Here is a 21,786-nt window from a genome sequence, read left to right as displayed (position 1 = left end):
GTGAGTAGTCACACAGTCTTGCTTCAGGATGACAGACAGTGCCTCTAAAGAAATTCATAGCACCTTAGTCTACATTCTCTAATATTTTATTGCCCCCTCTGCTTTTGCATAGAGGATAATTTATTATCAAATACTTCTGAAGCCATAGTAAATTTTTCAAGAAACAGAGACTACACATAATTTTATGACTAATATTGCCTCCAAAGGACCAAAACTACAAAGGTATTTTTTGAAAGCTTCCTTATACTTAATGCTTGGCTCACATCTCATTTTAAATAATTTTTAAAAATTAAAATGTTTTAAAAGCAGCGTGAAAATATCCCTCCCTTAAAAATTAATGTTAAATCTACCCAATTTCTCTCTCTGCTCATAATTTTAAAACTTCAATTCATTTCTTGTATAATGTGTCTTGAAACAATTTTCCCAAATTAAGTCCCGCAGGAACCTTGATCCTACTTATATAGCTCTTTGTCAGCTCCTCATTAGATCAAATGATGCTACTTCTAGTTATTGTATAGTAAAATAACAGCTTTTAAACTTCTAATCACCTAATTAATATTCTGTCAAGCATCAGTATTTCAAGTCTGTTTTTCAATGTTCCTTAATGAAGCATCTGAGTACTATAATTATTTTCCCGTGATATATTATTTGCTCTTATTTTTCTTAAATCATGATGATTACACTTTGTTCTGGGCAGTTTAAAACCAACATTTCAAAATAATTTCTGAAACCACTGATAATCCAATATTAGTCCACTTCACAGTAAGTTTAAAATACTATTTTTTTTTTCAGTGTGATTGTGTATTTTAGTGGCTGATTTGTCCCATTTTAATCAGAAAACAAAAAAAGTTTCTGTTTTTCTGAATTTCATTTTCTTATTGTTGTTCTTGTTGTTCATAGACTCCTGTTGTTTGCAGAAGTCTATAAATAATTTCTGTCTATTAGCCTCATTACAACCCACACTATCTTTACTGGACAGAACACTTACATCTATAGTTTTCCTTTAGACATTTGCCCCATCTTGATAGACTTTTATTTTTAGCCATCTATTTTTTTTTTCATGATCTCTTAGTGTTTCTCATGTCTCTAGGGACTCTCCTGCTTAACTGTAAACAATGTCAGCAGCCCAAAGAGGAGAAACAGCTTCTTGACACAAAATGTTTAGTTTTGGAACATTTCTCATAACCTTCCAAGTAGGGCAGAACATAACTCTGCTATATTCTCACATGTTTTAAGACTTAGAAGTATCAAGAACACGGGCTCTCTGTTCCAAGTAAAATGACTTTCCTTCTACAAATCTCTTATGCTGCTCGAAATTGTTAAAGCATCAGATCCACGATAAAATGCTGACAATTCAGCTATTGACAGCATCAGGTAACCCATGGCTGTGAAATACATGGTGCTTTCTCCAAGCTTGAATCAGACAGGATCTCACATATCTCCGATCTTGTTCTTGGTAAAAAAGGGATAAAAGGAACTGAGAGAAATGCTCTTGGCTGGCACTGGCTGGGGTGTTGGAGGGATGAAGAGGTGTTAGCGAGAGGGATCCGGTATCGTTTTGTTTCACTAAAACCCTGGCTTGACAGGAAACATAGGGCAAACTTATCCAAAGAAATGGTGCATCCGCTGTGCAGGCCAAAAAGTAGATTCTCCCACCACTACGTAGAATAAAGAAACTTATAGTTCCCTTTCTCTCGTGTTTCTGGCCACAGTCATCTTTCTTCCCTTCTTCTGCATTCACTATTATACTCTACTCCAATCACTTAATTTTCTTTCTTAAAACTCTGAATGCCAAGAGTAAAAGCCCCGAGGAAGTTGTCCACGATTGTGTGCCAATTCAGTCCAAAATCTATATAGACTCTTGGACCCCGTAAAATGAGAATGTGATTTGATTGACCTACTTTTAACTTTACCTTTTTAAAAATAAGAGGGATTGAGCAAATTTGAGGGTGAATTGAATTCTAATTCCAAATGCTGCAAATGTGCAAATGTGATCCCAAGTTTCTTACTGTGCTGAATGTCTGCTTAGTGTGCTGAATGAGCTGAGGTGGTAGAAGCACTTAACATTTGACTGGAAAGATCCTATTATATTTCTTGATTTTTAAGAGATTACTTTGGAAAGAATTTTACTCATTTATGACACAAGGATTTACTGAGCACCTACAAGGTGCTCAAGTCTTTAGAGCTCAGTAGTTGAGTATCTTGAGCTCAGATTTCCTCAAGAAAGAGCAAGCCTTGGAAACAACAGCAATGCAGTATTGGTATTGCCATCATGAGTGGGGTGGGAATGGACGTAGGAGTGGCGATGTGTAGGAGAAGGTGTCACAGAGGAAATAAGACAATCAGGATACATGAGGCCAACAGCCACCAGAGAAGTATGAAAACTTGGAGTCAGAGTGAAGGAGCACGTGTGTGGAGGTTCAAGGAAAGCTTGATAGCCCAAGATCGGGTTTTGAAGCACCTTTCATCACCTAATAAGGGAACTTATATGATATCAAAAGTCGCATGAGCCTATGGGTCCTCCCCAATGATGATTAGTATAAATACAAAATCCAATCCATTATTTTCTCAAATATTTCCATGGTTGAAAACCGTTACATACCTCTATTATATTTCATTACTGAAGTCTGTGGCAGAAGAATTTCTGAGAATTAGAAAAATGTTCTATGTTAAAGGAACGTTCTTCTCCTAGGACGTAAGTCCCTTTAAGTATTTCAATATCCATTGCTCTAAACTGGCGAAGCCTTTTAACATTGCCCTTGGAAAAGCAATAATTTATGTCAACTAATGTCCACAAGATGTCTACTGAACTGTGTACAGCAGGCTGGTAAGGATTTCTTAGGTTAATAGCAGACAGGTTTGTTGCTATTTTCATGGCCAAGTGTGTGTGTGATATTTAATATGGTGGATCTTGTCAGCTGTGTTTTGATCAACTAATATGTGTATCTGAAATTTTCAGGTGAATAAAAAAAGGACACATATAACATTCAAAAAGGCTGCTCATTCTTTGTTATTAAGGAACCCCTGAGGGTTAATCAGTGGGAACTTAAACTCTAGTTGAAAAATCTTAAGTAGGGTTAGAAGTGCACATATTAATATTTTCTCATTGAAACTGCATGGTCCAGCATATTGTATTGCAACAGAATGCAATAATCAAGTGTAATTACTTCCGCACAAAAAGCCCATATTAATCTTTTCTTGATGACCTATTTTCAGTGAGTTTTCTCTAGCAGCGCAATCACCCAAACAAATCTCCAGCAGCCTGTGTGTTATAGTTAAAAAAAACAAAAACAAAAACAAAATCCCACTAAAAAGCCAGCATTCTTCAATTTATAAGTGAAAACTTGCTGCACAGAGGTATACTTTCCCATCAGAAGACCCAATCTACCCCGTGGGGAAAGGTTTATATGCCATTATCATTGCAGAGACACTATCTGGCTGAATATTTTATCTTCACTTGTCTGAATGCCATGGAGTCTAATACAACTTAATCACTTGTCATATTTGTAAAAATGAGAAGTTTTTTTCCCCTCAAATTGACAGATGCTGTAGGATTCTAATTTAAAACCGTGAAGGAAAAAGAAGAAAAAGAGGATGTCTTGTAAAGTTCCTTCCAATAGGGAACTGAAAGATTTGTTTTATAGGCATTTTACCATGGGTAGAGGGGTTGCTATGAAATTTTAAAGAATTTATTGGGGAATATAGAAGCATCTTGTATTTTCTTGATTTCTTCTGCCAAGAATACTGAATAGTTTTTGAAAAAGTAATGAAAAGGTAAGATAAGAATAAGTTGGAATCACAGGCATGACAGAGGCATCACTGGATACTTTCTTGTGGGCAGGATGGTACCCAGACTGTGCTGTATGTTAAAGGACTTAAGGGCAATGTGCCCTAGCCACTCTTGGCTAATTAAAAACGATTTCACTCTTTACTCTTCTTCACAGGAATCTATCCTGCAGATACTATTGCCATCTATGTTCATAACTCTTCAGAGTAGCCAAGAATCATGTGCATGCTAAATCAGTCTTTGAAATTTTATGACCAAAATTTACCTTTATCACAAAATAGCAGCTGCCACCTTCAAAAATTAAGCCTCGAGTTGGGACAGACTTCATTGCAGGCATTATGTGACATTTTCCTAGCAGTTGGTGTTGAACAGAAAATTCATGAGTTTTTTAACATGCATGTGTTGCTTATAGGTTTTTCTAGTTGTACAATTATTTTAAATGTAATAGGGTGAGATATTGAGAACTAAAAAGCATTTCAGAACACAGATGCAAAACTGAATCAAATTCTGCATTCAAGTTTCTTAAGTAAATAATCTGAAATAAATAATGTAGGCTTATGTTTTGTTTTTGTTTTTGAATATAGCACAAGGTGGGAGGGATATAAAAAGGCCTGTATCAATTAAATGAAACAGCAAATGTTCATGTTCAAAAGGAAGAAGTGCTATTCATATGCCAAAAGGAGCTTTTTAAAAATGAATTCATGTCTTTATTTTGAGTCTCCTTTTTCTGACTTTCCACAGACTTAAAATTGGATCCAAACACTCTAGTATTCATTATGTTATTCTCTATTCTGGTATGCTTCCACCATGGCATATTTTATATCTGTAACCACATTAACTCCTCAAAGACAAAAAGTATTTCTTAAAGTCTAAGTACCATCACACACACAGTAGCTACTCATGAACATCTGCTGAACTGAGTCTCATTGGCCTAAACTGGACCCAACTCCTTTGGACAGAGACAACACTGTATTCAAGTCACAGGAAGAGCAGGTATCCTTTCTAACCCATATTTATGTAAAAGGCAGAATGTCTGACTCAAAATTTCCAGTAATGTGCTGCAATTAAACTTAATAATTTTCACAAAGAATTTAATCTTTTAATGTTCCCAATAAAGCAATATCAGTTTTAAGCTGCAGGAAAAATACATATATATCATACATGTTCACATGAACATACACATATATCCTTATTTATACATATATGCATATATAAATTTTTATAACATATTTACATAAATGGATTTATATGCCTAAACATTATATGTCATTACTCTACTCTGAAAACCATCAGATGAAACTTAGCTGCAATCAAACCTTCCTAAAGAATAATCCAGTCAGTCATACATTTAAATTAGACAAGGTCTTGCATCCAACTCTTTATCACACAATATATTTTTTTCATTAAGTAAGGAAAATGTGCTGACATTTCCATCTTCAACGGTTGCCATTTTGTACCATTAGATTCATTAATTCACTTTTCATGTGTCCTTATATATCTATCTTAAGAGATAAACAGTAGTTGACAAAATACTACAGTATTTTTATAAATTAATAGAAAAAGTTGTTAAAGTTGGTTTTTTAAAAAAATCTGATAACTCTAGTCTATGGATTATTTTCCATTGTACTGTTTTTATGCAAAATACAAGTTTTAAGTCATTTACAAAAATCCTAGTTCATGAGGTATGGATAGGACAAGCTTTAAGCAATCTGAACACATGGTTATTTAAGAGAGGATCTGTATTGGCAGACTGCTGGCTGAAATGCCACAATAGCATGTGTGTTCATTATAGGAAGTACAAACCCAGGGTTTTGACAATCCTGTCCTGATATTAATAATATGTTCAAATCCAACAAAACAAAACAAAAATAAAATTTATTTTAGTTTAGTTGTGACTATACTATATATATATATAATTAATCATTTTAAGGAACACCATTCCCTCTTATTGCTACTCAAGATACTGAGTGAATTAGAGAAATTGTTTAATTCCTAAAAATTTGGAATTCTACCATTTAGGAAACAAGCAGACAATAAACCATCAACCTATATTTCTCCTTCTTCTTTTCTATCCTCCAAATTACTAGCTTCTGTAGAACTGTACATAGTTGCTGCCTCTACTCTTCCTTCATGGGTGTTTGGACTCCATGTTCCCTACTACAGTTTTTACCTGACAAGGAAAGACACTTCCTTGCTTATCAGCCCACCCTCATTCTTCAGAGAATGGTATCAGGTCCCATCAATTACACCAACTGTATCTGTATCAAGTGAGGTAGTGTATTTGAAAGTGCTTGGACATAGAGGTAGTATATAAAGAGGACATATCATACTCCAAATAATCTATCCAGTTTCCACTGTGACTGCCATGAGCTGACAGCCTTTCAGCCAACCACCCTGATTCCTTCTCTCTCTCTGATTCAATCCACTCTGCCTATGATACCTGCATCCTCATCCTAACATAAAGACATCTCTAAAGTCGTTTCACTGCTCAGAACACTTTAATTGTTTTCCACTGAGCAATGGAGAAATGTCAAATTCTAAACTCTTCAATCAGTCATTGGAAACCTTACCTATTCTTTAGGACTGTGACTCCAACGCACCCTTCTAATTAACTGTACCCTCGCTCCAAGCACCACATTCTGACTCTTATTCCATGCTTTCTTGTATCTAGTCCTTTTTGCCTCTGATGTTCTTTGTTCCATAGTGACCCCTGAGGCCTTATCCATATACCTTGCAGGGTCTAAGCCTCACCCCACCACCTCCTAGAAATCTGTCCAAAGGTGAATTTAAAACTAAATATAAGCCCATGCAACTCATACTGTCACACCCTGCAAATTCTTTGAGAACTACTTATGTGTGGATTTTTCCATCTTGTAAAGATTTAGTAGACCAGTGGAGGAATATTCTCCCTTGGGGAATAGTTACCATGAAATGCTCAACAAAGATTCACTGAAATAATTTGCTCTTACACCATCTCTATTGAATATGAAGGTATGAGAGTGAATATTTGGACCACCTAGAAAACTTCATTGTTATCTTTGAAATCAAGTTATTAGTGCTTTTCAAAGCACTATATAATAATACAAATAGCCTAGACCTGATAAATAATGAAACTTTTATTTGAGAAACAACACAGAAAAAAATTGCTTAAATGAAAAAATTACATAGATAAATCTTGATTCTATTTCCTATAGGAAATAGAAATTTCCTATAGGAAATAAGAAATAATTCTGAGAAATTTTGCATGAAAGAAAAAAAGGGAATAGCAGGAATATGTATTATTGACAAAATGAAAGATATTGATGTGTCTGTGTCCTGATAAATGGCACTTGAAAGCTCATCTCCAAGGCTGCTTCACCTGTCCTCCCACCTGCTGATACACTTGAGTCTCTGGACCAGCTCCCAGACTGTCTGGCCTCCTGAAATCTGGCTTGCAAAGACTATAAGGTCAACCACTGTAGTCCATACTCCTCCTTCTAGGGTTACTCAGAAACTGAAACTGCCTTATAAAGAGAAGAGAGGGATGGGAAGTTTTCCAAGGCCTTTGTCCTGTGGCACTGGCTTTGTTATAAAACTTGCCAATATCTCTACCTTAAGAAAAATGAACTAAGACTTGTAGTATCATGAGGTTGGCCTAGATTTGTGGTTTTAAAACCCGGTTGTATACTGTAATCACTTGGGGAATTTTAAGAAAATATCCATGTCTGGGCCCAGGACCTACACATTATATATATATATATATATAAAATCTTGATTTGATGCCTGGGCATTAGTATGTTTTAGAAGTTACTCAAGCACATTAGTTAATTCAGGGTGCTATAACAAAACACCATAGACTGGCTGGCTGGCACAATGGACTTGTTTTTTTGTTTGTTTTGTTTTGTTTTGTTTTAGAGAGAGAGAGAGAGAGAGAGAGAGAGAGAGAAAGAAAGAATTTTAATATTTACTTTTTTAGTTTTCGGCAGACACAACATCTTTTGTTTGTATGTGATGATCGAACCCGGGCTGCACGCATGCCAGGCGAGCACGCTACCGCTTGAGCCACATCCCCAGTCCCTGGATTTGTTTATCACAGTTCTAAAGGCTGGAAAGTTCAAGGCCCAAAGGATGGCAAATTTGATTTTTGGTGAGGGCCCTCCTCCTGGTTTGCAGATGGCTTCCTTCGTGTCCATGTCCTTACGAGGTAGAAAAACAGAGCTCTGATTTTTTCTTCTTTTAAAAGCACTAATCTTATTCATGACAGCTCCATTCTCAAGACTTGTTCAACAAAATCACCAATTTGGCAGTTACGAGTTCAATAGATGGAGTTTTGAAAAGAAGCACACACTCAGTCCATAACACCAGATAAGCCCAAAATGCAGCCAGGACTTGGAACTCCTGACCTAAATCAATGGCCATTGTCCTTTTTGTGAACTGAAACAAACATGATGCAGCATCCCACATGTTCACGATATCCACACCTGTATGGCAGCTGACACACTTAGATAGACTATTCAAGAAAATGTGTCAGGATTCATGTAGGTAAAAATTTCATTATAGAAATAATTTATAATCAGATAACAATATGAGTGAAAGCCATGAGGAAATCTAGAAAGTTCCTTCTATCTGCTCAGCATTTTCTGAGCATGTATTCAGGACTCTAGCTGTGACCACAATCTCTTAAAAGACATCATGTCAAAAAAGCACCATTTTCATTGGTTCTGAGTTAATCGGTTCTGAGAAAAGTGCAAGTATAGTTCAAGACCCATCTTAAGGTAAATACGTTAGAACTTTAGGATTCAAGAAATAAGCAGTTGCGGTGGTGATAGCTAAAAGAGTAGAAAAGTATGGAGAAAGTGCTAAAAAGGAAGGTAGAGAGAAGGACAGAATGACTCTCCAAGAATGGAAAGAAACCTATAGCCTAGTCATTTTAACAGAAAAATCCTTCTTCCTTATTAATGTTATTTTTTCCCAAATATATAAGAAATACATTTCCAAGGAAACTTGTAAAAAATTTCTCTTTATAATGTGGACATAAATTGACTCATACTTATTAAATAAGACCAACAATTTCGCAACAACCAGGACCCTGAATAATTGAGTTTACTTTAATACCTGTGGGCAAATATCAGAAGGAAGAAAGAAAAAAAAAAAAAAAAGACAACCAGCCTATTTTAACACATTGGAATTTTTAGTAGAAACATCTGTTAACCAATATTTTAAAAATTAGGTTAACTACAAAGCCCTCCAAACTTTACTAATGTATTAAAAGTACTTTTATTATAATGATAGCAGATAGCATTCATCTTCTTTCTGTCAAATTCTTTATCAAGATGCTGAGGAAACCTGAGACTATTTAATTATCTTAAATTTATGCTCAATGGAAGTAAAGATAAACAGGAAGAGTAAACAGCAAAACAACAAAAATAAAAAGGAAGGAAGGTAGGTTGGTTGATGAGAATAAAATCAAGCAAAGATCCTAACAAAAGAGCATTTTTCCTTTTTCCTTCTTTTGTCACCTGTGAGACAAACTCATCCCAGCCTCCATTCCACTGAATTTAGCTCAATTCAAATATATGCTGTATATCCGTTCTGTGCAGGGCTAAGGTAGGTGTTGTCCATTATCCCTAAGATCAATGATAAAACAATATTCAAACTCCAAAACAGCAGCATCCACATGATGTAACCACACTCTCCATCATTTGCCTGGTTTCAGAACTGTCTTGGGCCATCTTGACTAGAGAGGACTTATTCAATCACATGGCCTTGGACAGACAATACTGTCTTGTTTGGTTCAAGATGTTTCATTTCTCATTACTGACCACCCTTCACTCCCATTACCCTTTCCTCCCTTGGCTATTTGTTTTCATTATATTTGAAAAGCACTAATAACTTGATTTAAACGTTTTCTAGGTAATCCAAATTCCCATTCCAATGTCTTCATATTCAATAGTGCTGGCAATTCAGTGAGTCTTTGTTGAGCACATCCTGCTAACTATTCCAGCACAGAAGCAGACACAGTGACTTGATGCCCTGAAACCCTGGGACATAACCAAGAAGCACTGATGACAACTCATCTAGAGTTCAATGCTCCCTCAAGATTGCTCCTGCCACTACACCTGCAGTATCAGTCATGGAAGCTTTGCTTTTTAATGCACAGGTAGTGTCTGGATCCAGGTGGTGTTTATATGTATTTCTGAGAGAATCAATGAAAGTGAAGTACTGGTGCCTCAGGTGGCATTATTAAAAACAGGTCAAAGTAAATACTAACCAAACTCTTAGATTGGGATCAATATCAAAAGGAAGAAAGAAAGAAAAACAATGGAAATTGGTCAATCTCAACAACCAAAAGCTGTATAAGAAGATTCATGGTACAATCTTTCTAGGACTTTATGCCTTAAGAATTTATTAAGCACCTATCCAGGATTCTAGGTCCAAAAAAGCTAAGAATGAAATACAGTCTTTGTCCTCATGGAGCTGGTCAGGGGGTAGGGGGAGACACAGACGAATTGCAAAACAATATAGTGGGTGCTAGAATAAATTTGGAAAATGCGCTCTGGAAAATGACTCATGCCCAACCACCAACTGTTGAACCACAGCCTATGAAGGATACAAAGTGGCCCTTAAACTTTCTTCACCTATTGCTGCTTAATCAATGGCCACCATAATGTCTCTATGGCTGAGACTACATAAACCAGAAATAACCTTGCTACAATGTTTCAAATAATTTTAATGACTTTAGAATTTTTTTCCAGTTGTGTTTTCTCATGAGCTCTCTCCTTCTTTCCCTTGTCAGTTTTTGTTGTTGTTACTGTTTTGTTCTTTTTTGTTACCATTTTGTTCTTCCTGGGGATTGAACCCAGGGCCTTTTTTGCTCAAGGCAAGCACTCTACCAACTGAGCTATATCTTCAGCCCTTGCTGCTGCTGCTGCTGTCCTCAGACAGCACTGTTCAAGGGAAATGCTCTGTATCAGCCCTACTCCTTGCAGCACCCACTATAGCTCCATGGCCTGCTGAGCACTGAACATGTGGCTGGGGTGATACAAGGAGTGTGAGGTTTTATTTTGGTAGGTTTTAAATTAAACAGCCACACATACCTAGTGGGTATGACACTGGAGAGCATCGTTTTAAAAGGGAAGCATTTTAGGATTGTATAATAGAATAAAATAATTTTTCCCTTAATGCCTACTATGACATACTATACATACCTCTGAAAGATTATGAGACAGAAATCGGTTTCCTTCTGTAACCTAAAGTTCCTTCGAGGGATTACTTCCAATAAGACATTTAAATTTAAAGCACAATCAAAATATATATATATATATATATATATATATATATATATATATGTAATTTAAATTGGCTCTTTTACCAGTGGCACTCTTGATGGAGTGGGAAGCATTTAAAAATATTTGAGAGTTAACACTTTTAACACATTGAGAGATATTTGGAAGAGATGGTGAGTCTCAAGTAGTTGTGAACTGAGAAAGTATTTTAAGTGAGATTTAAAGAACAGCTTCAATTGGGGACTGAATCGGATTAGCTGGATTGCAGGCATCACAAATACTAGCAGTCTGTATATTCATGCACTGCTAAATTATTAGTGCCTAGCTGCATGATGCCTGGCAGATGTCAGCATTTAGTAAACAGGCAACGGGTGAGTAAAGTAGCACCCATGGGACTGGTTCATGTCTGGACTGTGGGGGTTCTTACAAGAATATATGCATTTGTCAAGACCTTCAGCTGGTACACTGAACAAAAGGGAAATTATGCCTTGAATTTTTTAAAAGGAAAAAAAATAAATGGTGCTCACATGGAAAAAAAAATAAATGGTGCTCACATAGGGGCTCCATAATAAAGCAATCCAGACTGTGAAAAAAAAAAAGCAGCATCACCTCCTATGTAAGCAAGTTTGTAAATTCCTAACAGAAAACTGATCTGAAGGTGAAAATAGAAAACACCTCAGGTTCTGGGGTCAGAAGGAATATTCAGATTGACACAGGCTGTGTGATGTTAAGTAACTCACTTCACTTCTCTGTGCCTGTTTTCTCAAGTTCAAAACACCTGTCACAAAGTACTCTTTGGGGAAGATGGATGATAAAATGGATACAGAATGTTCAGTACTGGGACTGCACCAGATAGCTACTGGAGTAGAAGCTCACAGGAAATAAAGCACAAGCCCATTTTCTTCATCTGATCGAGAGGGCTCTGTTTCCATACTCTGGTCTGAGGAGCTGGCAAAGGGGCACCAAGCAAAACTCTCAGGTTAAACATAGCTCATCTTTTTTGGAGTAAGGGCATTGGGGAAATGCAGCTCATACTTGCAGAAGAAAAAAAAAAAAAGTTTTGGCCAGAAGCAAAATTCCCACAACATAAAATTTTAAGTGAGATTCCTAAGCCCTAGCGCAGATATGAGAACAGAAGTGAATTCATCAATGAAATGATTCGTCCTGGCAAACTTAAAGGAGGAAGAAATGAAACAAAGAAAATCGCTGCTGTCCTAATCAAAAGCAATGAAATAGGACTCGTTATAGGGGAGTGGTGAGAATATACACCTTATATTTGTGGTAGTTTTGGAGGAAAATTGACCAAGCTGAGAGTCACAGTATGTTGAATTCCACTGACTCCATACCAAGGCTAAATGAAGGAATTAAATCTTGCAGAGGTATTAGAGACAATTCATATTTGGTGTGGCTCCCACAGCAGTAAGACATGACTAAAATACTGGGATCTGATTCATTACACATTTAATAACCATACTTTAAAATCTCAATTTAATGTACCTTGTTGTACTATAAGTTACGTAAGTCAAAGATACTGACTTCTCATTAATGGAAAGAAATGATTCCTTAAAAGCTGTCAAAACACCTCGCTCTTCTCTATGACTCACAGTAAAGCTTCCTTACAGGAAAGCCACTGCAGATTTTCCCATAAGATACACCTGTTCAGTGGGTCAGGAAAAGACCCGTTGCAGTCATCCACTCAAATGGAAACTTTTCTGCCTGGAGAGTTGTGTGAAAGAAGCAGTGCCAACTACCTGCCCAGTTCAAACCATCAGGACACCTGGGACGCAGAAAGTGATGCTGGCTTGACCACTCAGGCATTCTTTTTTTTTTTTTTTTCAAATTTTTTTTTCTTTTTTTTTTTATTGTTGGTTGTTCAAAACATTATGTAGTTCTTGATATATCATATTTCACACTTTGATTCAAGTGGGTTATGAACTCCCATTTTTACCCCGTATACAAATTGCAGAATCACATCAGTTACACTTCCATTGATTTATATATTGCCATACTAGTGTCTGTTGTATTCTGCTGCCTTTCCTATCCTCTACTATCCCCCCTCAGGCATTCTTAATTGCCAACAACAAACACCTACAGCTCTTTCCTGGATAAGAAGAGTGACAGATTAGAGCTCAAACTGTATCAGAGCTAACACCCTGCCCAGCAAACCCTCACAGTCCTCAGACTTTGAGGGAGCACCCATTATAAGTGCCAGGCTAGATGACTCTAAGGACAATGAAGATGAAGAATAAATACATATAAAAACACAAAAGTAGGTGTTGAGGGAAAATAATTGAAATGGATACTGCATTTGTAGATAATGTACTTCATTTCTTAAACCCTGTACCCCAAGATCAAGATATTCATCCCATCTAGATTGCCAATGCCTCTAAGTCTGCTGGCAACAGTGTAAAAAACTAACATTGTTAAAGTGGTGAAGAATACAAAAGGAGTCATCTTCTAGGCTTAAAAAAAAAAAAAGAAAAGAAAAGAAAACACATTTTGAGTTCCAACAGAAGCTTACATTCAATGTCATTACATAAGTTTGGGATGAACATCTTAAGCAGTGAATTGAATTCTTTACCCTTGAGTTTTATTTCATCAAAGAGCTAAGATAAATGTCTAATAAACCAAAGTCTATATGATTAAAGCCTTCTACAATAATGCTTTGCTGAGAAAAAAAAATACTTTGCAAATGTGGTATATTTGCCTAATGGAATATTACTCAGGCATAAAGAAGAACGAAGGACTGATAAATGCTATAACATGAATGGATCTTGAAAAAATTATGCTAAGTGGATGAAACAGGATAGAAAAGGGCACATTTGCATGATTCTTTTTATATGAAATGTCTAGTAGGAAAATCTATAGAGACAGGAAGTAGATTGGTGATTGGCAAGAGCTAGATTCAGAAGGAACAGAAAATGATGGCTAATGAGCATGGTGTTTCTTTTGGAAGTGATAAAATGCTCCAGAATTAGATGTTAATGGTAATTGTGTAACTGGATATATTAAACACCACTGAACTGTATGCTTTAAAAAGATAAATTGACATGTGAATTTTATCTCAAATTTTTTAAAATTCACAATATATTCTTAGCCTATTGTTTTGGTGAGGTACAAAGCAATGTTCTAGTTTCTTTCCTTAATACTGTGAGATTTATTTAAATAATAATTCAAGTTTCAAGAGAATCTGGCTCTGTTGTTAAAATGGATCTATAACAGAAATGCAGAAATGTAAATTCAACAGGTGTGCATTCAATGATGACAGCACTTTTTAAAAACGTCTTCCCCTCTCCAGAATCAACTGTAAGGTTTTAGCATCACCAGGAACAAAGAATCCCCTGCAAATCTTACATGTCAACTGTGTGCATAACATCACCCCTGAGCACTTTGATAAAGCTTTCGGAATTTAAATCATGTCAGTGAATATAGTGGGGTTTGGGCAGACATCATCATATTTGCAAAGCGTTTCTCATTAGGTAGAACTTGAAAATAATTTCTGTTTGTAAAGGTCACTGTGCCAAGAGCAGCACCTTCACTCGATGAAAATGCAGGCTTAATATCTTCTTTATTATGAACAATCTGAAATTTAAGAGTGGGATTATCTGACTAAAAGGAGTTAAATATGTGTACCCACAAACCAAGGCACATTTTGCAATTTTCAGGTTAATGCCTTCAAACCATATGTTACATTCCATGTTGGCTAAATAGCCTCACGAAGGGGGGAAGGAACATTGATAACATGCAAAAAATCCAATCTTACAATTCTTCTGCAAAATTACAGGAAAATCGAATTCTGCTTCCCAAGCAAATATTCAAACTGGCTTTTTCGGAAAGCAATGGCAGTGGAAGGCGGTGGAAAAAAAGTCGATTCCATGAACAAATCCATCAACCTGCAGCTCTCCTCTGACTTTGGCAGCAGGGCAGAAGGCTGATATTTTGATTGAAACTTTTTTTTTTTTTTTAAGTGACTGCCCAGACTTGAATGTGACTAAATTGAAAGTACTAAAAAACACTGAACAGTCAGGTCGGTGCTTGTTCTGTTAGTACTACCTTTCAGGTGTGTGTGAAATGCACGACAGACACGTGTGTCTTCCATGTAAGTCCATAATACCCGTGGCATAAAAATGAACGGCAAAACGCAACACACAGTACGTAGCCCCCTGGGCGCAGTTGTATTCCTGCTCACTTATTTGTCTTCTTACGTGTATCCAAAAGGCTATTTCCACACTTTGCAAAAGAGGGAAGAGAGCGGCGGGGACAGGGGCCCTAACAACGCAACCTCTTTTCCAGGGTCCTGGGCACGCATCCCCGTGGGCAAAGGGAAGGTGGCGGAGGCAGGAGCTGGGGAGAGGGCGCGTACCCCACGCAGCTGACATCCGTCCTGCCAGCGCCAACATCGCGGGATCCGAGGTGACGGTCCCTGTTCTCTGCTTGCTCTAGATGGCGGAGGCAGCTAGTAGGGAATACTCTGAAATCCCCCCAACCGCGTCCCACCGGGCCCGGAGATGAATCCCCACCGCGGTCTTGATCACTCACCAAGGCGGCAAACACAGAGGAGCTGAATGCAAGCGAGGAAGCGCTTGAGGATTAGCATTTCCAGACCGTCCGGCGCCCCTCAGCGCGCCGTTTCTCTGCTGCTGGGGGTGGAGAGGGAGGGGGCACGAAGGCAATGGGTTTTTTGGTTGTTGTTTTTTTTTTATCCTCCAGTGTATAGACTGGTGTGAGACTGTGTGTGCGTGTGTGCGGGAGAGAAAAAGAAAGAGAATCGAGGGGGGGGGGGAAGACGCGTGGTGGCGCGGGGGACCAGCGAGCCGCTAGCCGAGGCGCATGTCGCCAGGAGGGCTGGCGGGCGGGAGTTTGCCTCCGTCGCCGGCTGCTGCGGCCAAGGTCTGAGCGCTCCGAGCGCAGCAGCTCCTGAGTGCGGGTGCGCGCTCGGGCCGGCTGTGCGCGCCGCGGCGCCCGGCGGGGGCGGGGGCTCAGGACCGCGGAGGGAGCCTGCGGCGGACCCCGGTCGCGCGCGGGGGGCGGAGGGGAGCGGCTGTGGCTCAAGGTCTGGATCCCAGGGTAGCGATTCACATACCGATGCCCCTCCCCCTGTCTGCTGCCAGTGGTTTCGCTGCCCTGGAGTTAGTGGAACCTGCTGGGGTTTAGAATCTTGGCGGAGAAAACGTCTCTTCATTAAGACTCCTTCATCCCTTAGGAAGAGAAGAGGAGGCCAGACCCCCATTGTCCCGCACAGCCAGAGGTTGACCTTTGGGCTTCACCCCTGGGAATATTTTTCATTTTATTGTTGTCCTCTCTGCAGATGCTAAGTGGGCCCAATCAGAAAGTGGTGGGGTAAACTGGGTTCTCCTCCCCATTTCCATTTTCTAAATAGCTAAAGTAGTTCCAGACCCCATTGCCTCCAGGGCCGTTAACTACAAATAATCTCCAGCCCTGATTGTGACCAGTCTGACTGCCCTTTCCCTAGACCCCAATCAAATGGTCCTGCTGTGCACAGCTGCTGGGGGAAGTTTCAACACTGTAGTGGTCTTGCTGGACAGAACGACCCTGTGCCTTCTTGCACGGGTGCGTAAGGGAAGATTTTTAATTGCTTGATTGAAGAGTATACAAAAGAAATATAATAGGGCTTCTGCTGCCTCAGAGCTGGAAATGCCACCCTAGATGTGCTTGTTTTCTATGGTGGTGTTTGTGTTTGTAAGTAGACTACAAGCGCCTGGATGTTAGGGAGTTTGCCTTTAGTATTATAACCACAGTTCCTGCAGAGTGGGAAAAGAAGTCAGTAGGTGTTTGTGGAATGACCTTGTATGCCCAAAGGAATAATGATAAAACAACTGTTGGTATCCTCCAAGAACATCAATACTGAAAATTTGTAAGATTTTCACCTATTGATACCCTTCAGTTATTAGTATATTTTCAACTTATAAGACCCTGTTTTAGAACCCTTTAAGAGTCTGATGTAAGGCACAGAAAACCAAGTTGTGGAAATATTCTTTGTATTCTTCCTAACAGTTTGATGTAGGTATCTGTACAGTGTGTACTCCAGTGTTGTGTTCTCATCTCAAAAATATGGCATTCCAGCTTCGCAAAGTTGAAAGAATACTTATTGCATACAAAATTAGGTTTCAAGTGTATTTCAGCCTCTACTACAAGTTCTTAGGAATTCCCACAGCCTCTGAACACTTGGCTAAATGTGCAGAGGTAATGATGTAGCTTGCTATTGCTTCAGGAATTGACTATAGTAGTGTGATAACAGATTTTGAAACTATCTATAGTGTATATTCAGGAACACATGTGAATAACAAGAACTTGACTCTCAATCTTATTCCTCTGATGAATAGAAATGGAAATGCTACAACTTTTACAAGAAATATAATGGAAATTGATGGTTGCTCAGACGAGTTTTCACAGAGGAAGAAATTTTTGAGCAATTTTTGCAGAGGTAACAAGAAGTTTGCATATAAAATCACTGAGTTCAGAGAAAGTGTTTATTGAATGTGGACTGGAGTAGTCAGGGAAGATATTAAAAAAAAGGACTAGCAGGACAAATTGATGTCATAGGGGGTGGTGACAAAAGTGAAAGAAGCAGAGGTCATATATTATTTTAAAAACAGTATGAATTCAATTTGATCAGATCAAAAGGGTTCATATTATGGCAAACACTGATTTCCTAGTAGAGCAGCCTATACCTGAACTACTAAGTTGCTTCAATAGGGTGATAATACTATGGAAATATGAAAGAAACTTTATAAAGAACTTCAACTCTCCAGAAGAAGCTGTTTGCTCAGGGGAATGTATGATTTTTCAGGTCCCCATTATCTAGAGGCTTCTCCACTAGCTTACGAGAATGATTTAGCAATAATAAAAACCCATTCCTTCTCTCTCATTTAGGCAGTAAGTCACATTACTAGTCATTCTTTAGAGTTAGATCATCAAACAAAGGCACTGTTAAAAGATTCCTTAGTAAAGCGGTCTATGGTCTCTGTTAATTTGGTTCTCAGAGTTAAGATTATCATCATCCACCTGGGAGAGCACAAATGTCACCTTGAGGTAGTAGGCATGAGAGTCAGTGACAGTGATGGAAAACTGACCTGGAGGACCAGTTGATGTGGTTCTGATAGTCCTGACAGTGCTCTAGGAGGTTGAGGTCCTTGGAAAATAGGTCACTGAAACAGCTCAGCTGTGGGAAAACAGGAGTCATAAGAAGGGTGGGAATATCAAAAAGGTACCTGATCTCACATTTCACAATTTTATTGAGGCCATGGTCATTTCTGAGATGTGTTACCCAATCAGTTTACATTAGCTCTGTGAGTAGAAGTATAAACTTGCAAAACCACATGCCTTCATCTACAGTTTGAATATGTGTATGTGTATATAGAGAGAGGGGGGAGGGAGGGAGTAAGTAAGCAGTAACTTACTTTGGTGAATTAAATTCATTTGCTTCTCATCTATATACCATCCTGGAGCATTTTGTAAACTCATGCAAAAGGCAAAACTCAGGAGTATTATTGTTCTCACGATGTATATAACCTGCCATTTAATAATTAAAAGTTAAAGCAAAAAGAGAAGTGATTCTATCAGATGCACAAAGGTAAGGAGTATTTCTGGAAGTAAATAATATATAACTGAGGATTTGACAAAGATTTCACAACTCAAAATTTTCATAGATAGAATGGATCTGAGGTTCTTTAAAATTTGTTTAGATTCATTTGTTCACCCAACACATTTCTGTGGTGTGTCCATTATGCATCATGAATGGCTTAGGTATGAATTACACTATCTCTACCATAAAGGGGCACACAGTGTAATAGGAGGAAAGAACATTACTACTACAAAAGGTCTTTGCATAGAATTGGTACATCAAATAGAAAATATTCAGTTAAATTTAAATAAACAATGAATAATTTTAAAGAACAAAATAATTTTTAGTGCACTATGTAGTACTAAATTTAATGGAAAAGTTTTACTACAGTGAAAACTGTTTAGTGCAAAACAATATTTGGTGTACTCCCATGTAATAATTAGGACATGCTTATATTTAAATAAAATCCATTGTTTACTGAAATTCAAACTTAAGTGGCTATTCTATTTTTATTTTATTTGCTTAATCTGGCAATTCTACATAGTTTATCTGTGAAATGTCTGATATTAGAGTTGGTCATTTGTGATTATTAAATGTCTGTATATTCTCATACGTTTCTTTACTCCACAAATTATTTTCAAACCATCTCTAACATGATTAGAGGTAGATGCAGATGTTTACTCTGACTCTTAAAGTCAATGGTAGTGCTATAAGGATACCTAATATTGTATACTGACTGAATAAAATGTGGAATTAAAGAGGAAGAAAAATATCTGAGCCTCTTATATCATGATAATAATCATTGGTCCCATTTAACTCTTAGGACTCAGAAATTGCTTCTTTTTACCTATTGTTACTGAAAAACATTCATTTATGCTATGTGCATGTATGAATATGGCATAATAAAAAAACTATTATATATAATTATAATGCATCAATAAAATTTTTCAAAAAACATTGACATAGTCTTAATGGTTACTAAAAATACACATTTGTGCAAAAGTCACTAATTTGAATTAAATATTTATAGTTTAATATAGTTATTTCCTTAGCAGTAAAAAAAAATAGTTTTTGCTATTATAAGGTGTATGTCAGAACTAGATCTCATTTTACACGACAATACATATATTAGATGGTGAGGTAAGATTTAGCTTGTATTTTGCACCTTACAAATTTCATTCACATCTGATTGACACAATGGCATCTACTTAGAATTCTTGTGCAAACTCTTGGAAAAGATTACAGAGTAATTTTTGTACTTAGTGAAATATTCAAATATTTCGTTTGGATTTCTCCTACTAGGTATTTTTCTGCTAAGAAGGAATTCATTCATACCTCCCTGAGCTTTGCATCTTTTATTCCTACCTGTCCTTTTCAGTGTCAGTCATAAAACAGGTCAGAGGTTCTCATTGAAAGCTCCAGAGCTGAGAAGAATGTGGCACCCTGAGTCCATTTGAAGAAGGAGTAATTACGTTTGAGAGGAAAACTACAGCATGGTACATACTTAACCTTTTAGTATCTTGTCATGATTCACTATAAGATAATTTAAACTTATTATATTCAAACTACATAATTCAGTGAGAAATTTTATTAGAGAGCACAGGAAGATCGGAATACTTTTTTCCATGTCAGGATATTTGGTGTAGTATGAGAGTCAGGATAATATTTCCTCTGAGTATCAATAGAATGATCTTCCTTTGTGTATTTAAACTTAAAATGTAGTTAGAAAAAAACAATCATAAACTGAAAAATATCTGTGGATGAATGTTACTTAATTTTTAGTTTTTCTCTCTTAAAAAGAAAGCATTTCATCATAACAAAGATCCTTGGTGTTGTAGGCTGGCTTATGATCTACAGGAATCTATTCTCACAGTTCTGAAGGCAGGAAGTCCAAGATGAAGCAGTCTGGTTGAGGACTCGATTTCTGGTTTATAAATGGGTATCTTCCTCATGTTATCTCACATGGTGGAAAGATAAGGCAGTTCTCTGTGACTTACGTCATAGGATACTACTTCCATTCATTAAGAATCTGTCCTCCTGACCTAATTACCTCCCATAGCCCCCACCTCCAAAACTTCTTCATTGGAAATTAGGTTTCAATATATGAATTTGGGTGGAGAGAGGACACAAACATTCTGTTTATAGCAGGTCTCTTAAGTATTTGATGTGTTATGAAGTTATCCTAATTTGAAATTTTTCATTTTCTTGTGGACTTCTCCATTTAGCATATTATTTAAATTAATGATTTAACAGTCTTTTTAAGACTCTTGAACTAAACTTTTTATTTGATTAACCTATTCTAAAATGACTTTGAAATTTTTCAGTAGACTTCATTATTTTGGGAAGTTTTAAGTTCACAGCAAAACTGAATGTATAGAGCACTCTTGTCCTCCCTGCTGGCAGAGGGTCACAGCCTCCTCCATTATCAACTTCCCTTATACTGTGAGCCTCCTACACTATGTTAATAATCATTGGTCCCATTTGACTCTCAGAACTTCCCATATCAGAGTGGTACATTTGGTGTAATTGAGGAACATACATGGACATACTTTTTACTCCAAATTCATATTTTACATTCAGATTTACTCTTGGTGTAGTACACTGTATGGATTTGGAAAAAAGTATGAGGATACACATCCAGTATCATAGTATCATAGAATAATTTCACTGTCTTGAAACTCCCCTGTGCTTTGTCTGTTCATATCTCTCTCCCCACTAGCCTCAGGAAAACACTGATCTTTTTACTGGTTTCATACCTTTACCTTTTCCAAAATATCATATAGTTGAACATGATACTATATATACTCTTCTAAAATTAGCCTTCTTTCTGTTAGTAACATGCAGTTAAAATTTGTTCATGCCATTTCATGGCTTGATAGCTCATTTCTTTTTATCACTACATAGTATCCCATTGTCCAGAGATACCATAGTTTATTTGTTCATTTTCTTCCTGAAAGACATCTTGATCACTTCTAATTTTAGTAATTATGAATAAATTGGCTATAAAATCTGTATTTGGGTTTTCATGTGGACATCAATTTTCAACTCATTTGCATAAATAAAATGGATGAGAATTGCTGCCAAACTGGCTTCTAAATGACTGTACCACCCTGCATTCTCACTAGCCATGAATTAAAGTTCCTGTTGCT

At 37.3% G+C, this 21,786-nt stretch overlaps 1 protein-coding gene across 1 annotated transcript in view; it reads right to left on the bottom strand.

Annotated features, from left to right (window-relative positions):
• Ptprz1 (protein tyrosine phosphatase receptor type Z1) overlaps positions 1-16,282 on the bottom strand; it is a 175,390-nt gene extending 159,108 nt beyond the window's left edge. Inside the window, exons 1-2 of the mRNA XM_076853511.2 lie at positions 15,864-16,282; positions 15,327-15,613 (exon numbers count right to left, since the gene is read on the bottom strand). Of these exons, the coding sequence (XP_076709626.2) occupies positions 15,327-15,613; positions 15,864-16,282 (706 nt within the window). The remainder of the gene's footprint in view (positions 1-15,326; positions 15,614-15,863) is intronic.
• Positions 16,283-21,786: the final 5,504 nt, after the last annotated feature.

The sequence above is a fragment of the Callospermophilus lateralis genome, chromosome 1, assembly GCF_048772815.1.
Source record: "Callospermophilus lateralis isolate mCalLat2 chromosome 1, mCalLat2.hap1, whole genome shotgun sequence".
Classification (NCBI taxonomy): Eukaryota; Metazoa; Chordata; class Mammalia; order Rodentia; family Sciuridae; genus Callospermophilus; species Callospermophilus lateralis.
Note: the sequence above shows the minus strand (reverse complement) of the source record. Positions and strands in the feature narration are given on the sequence as shown.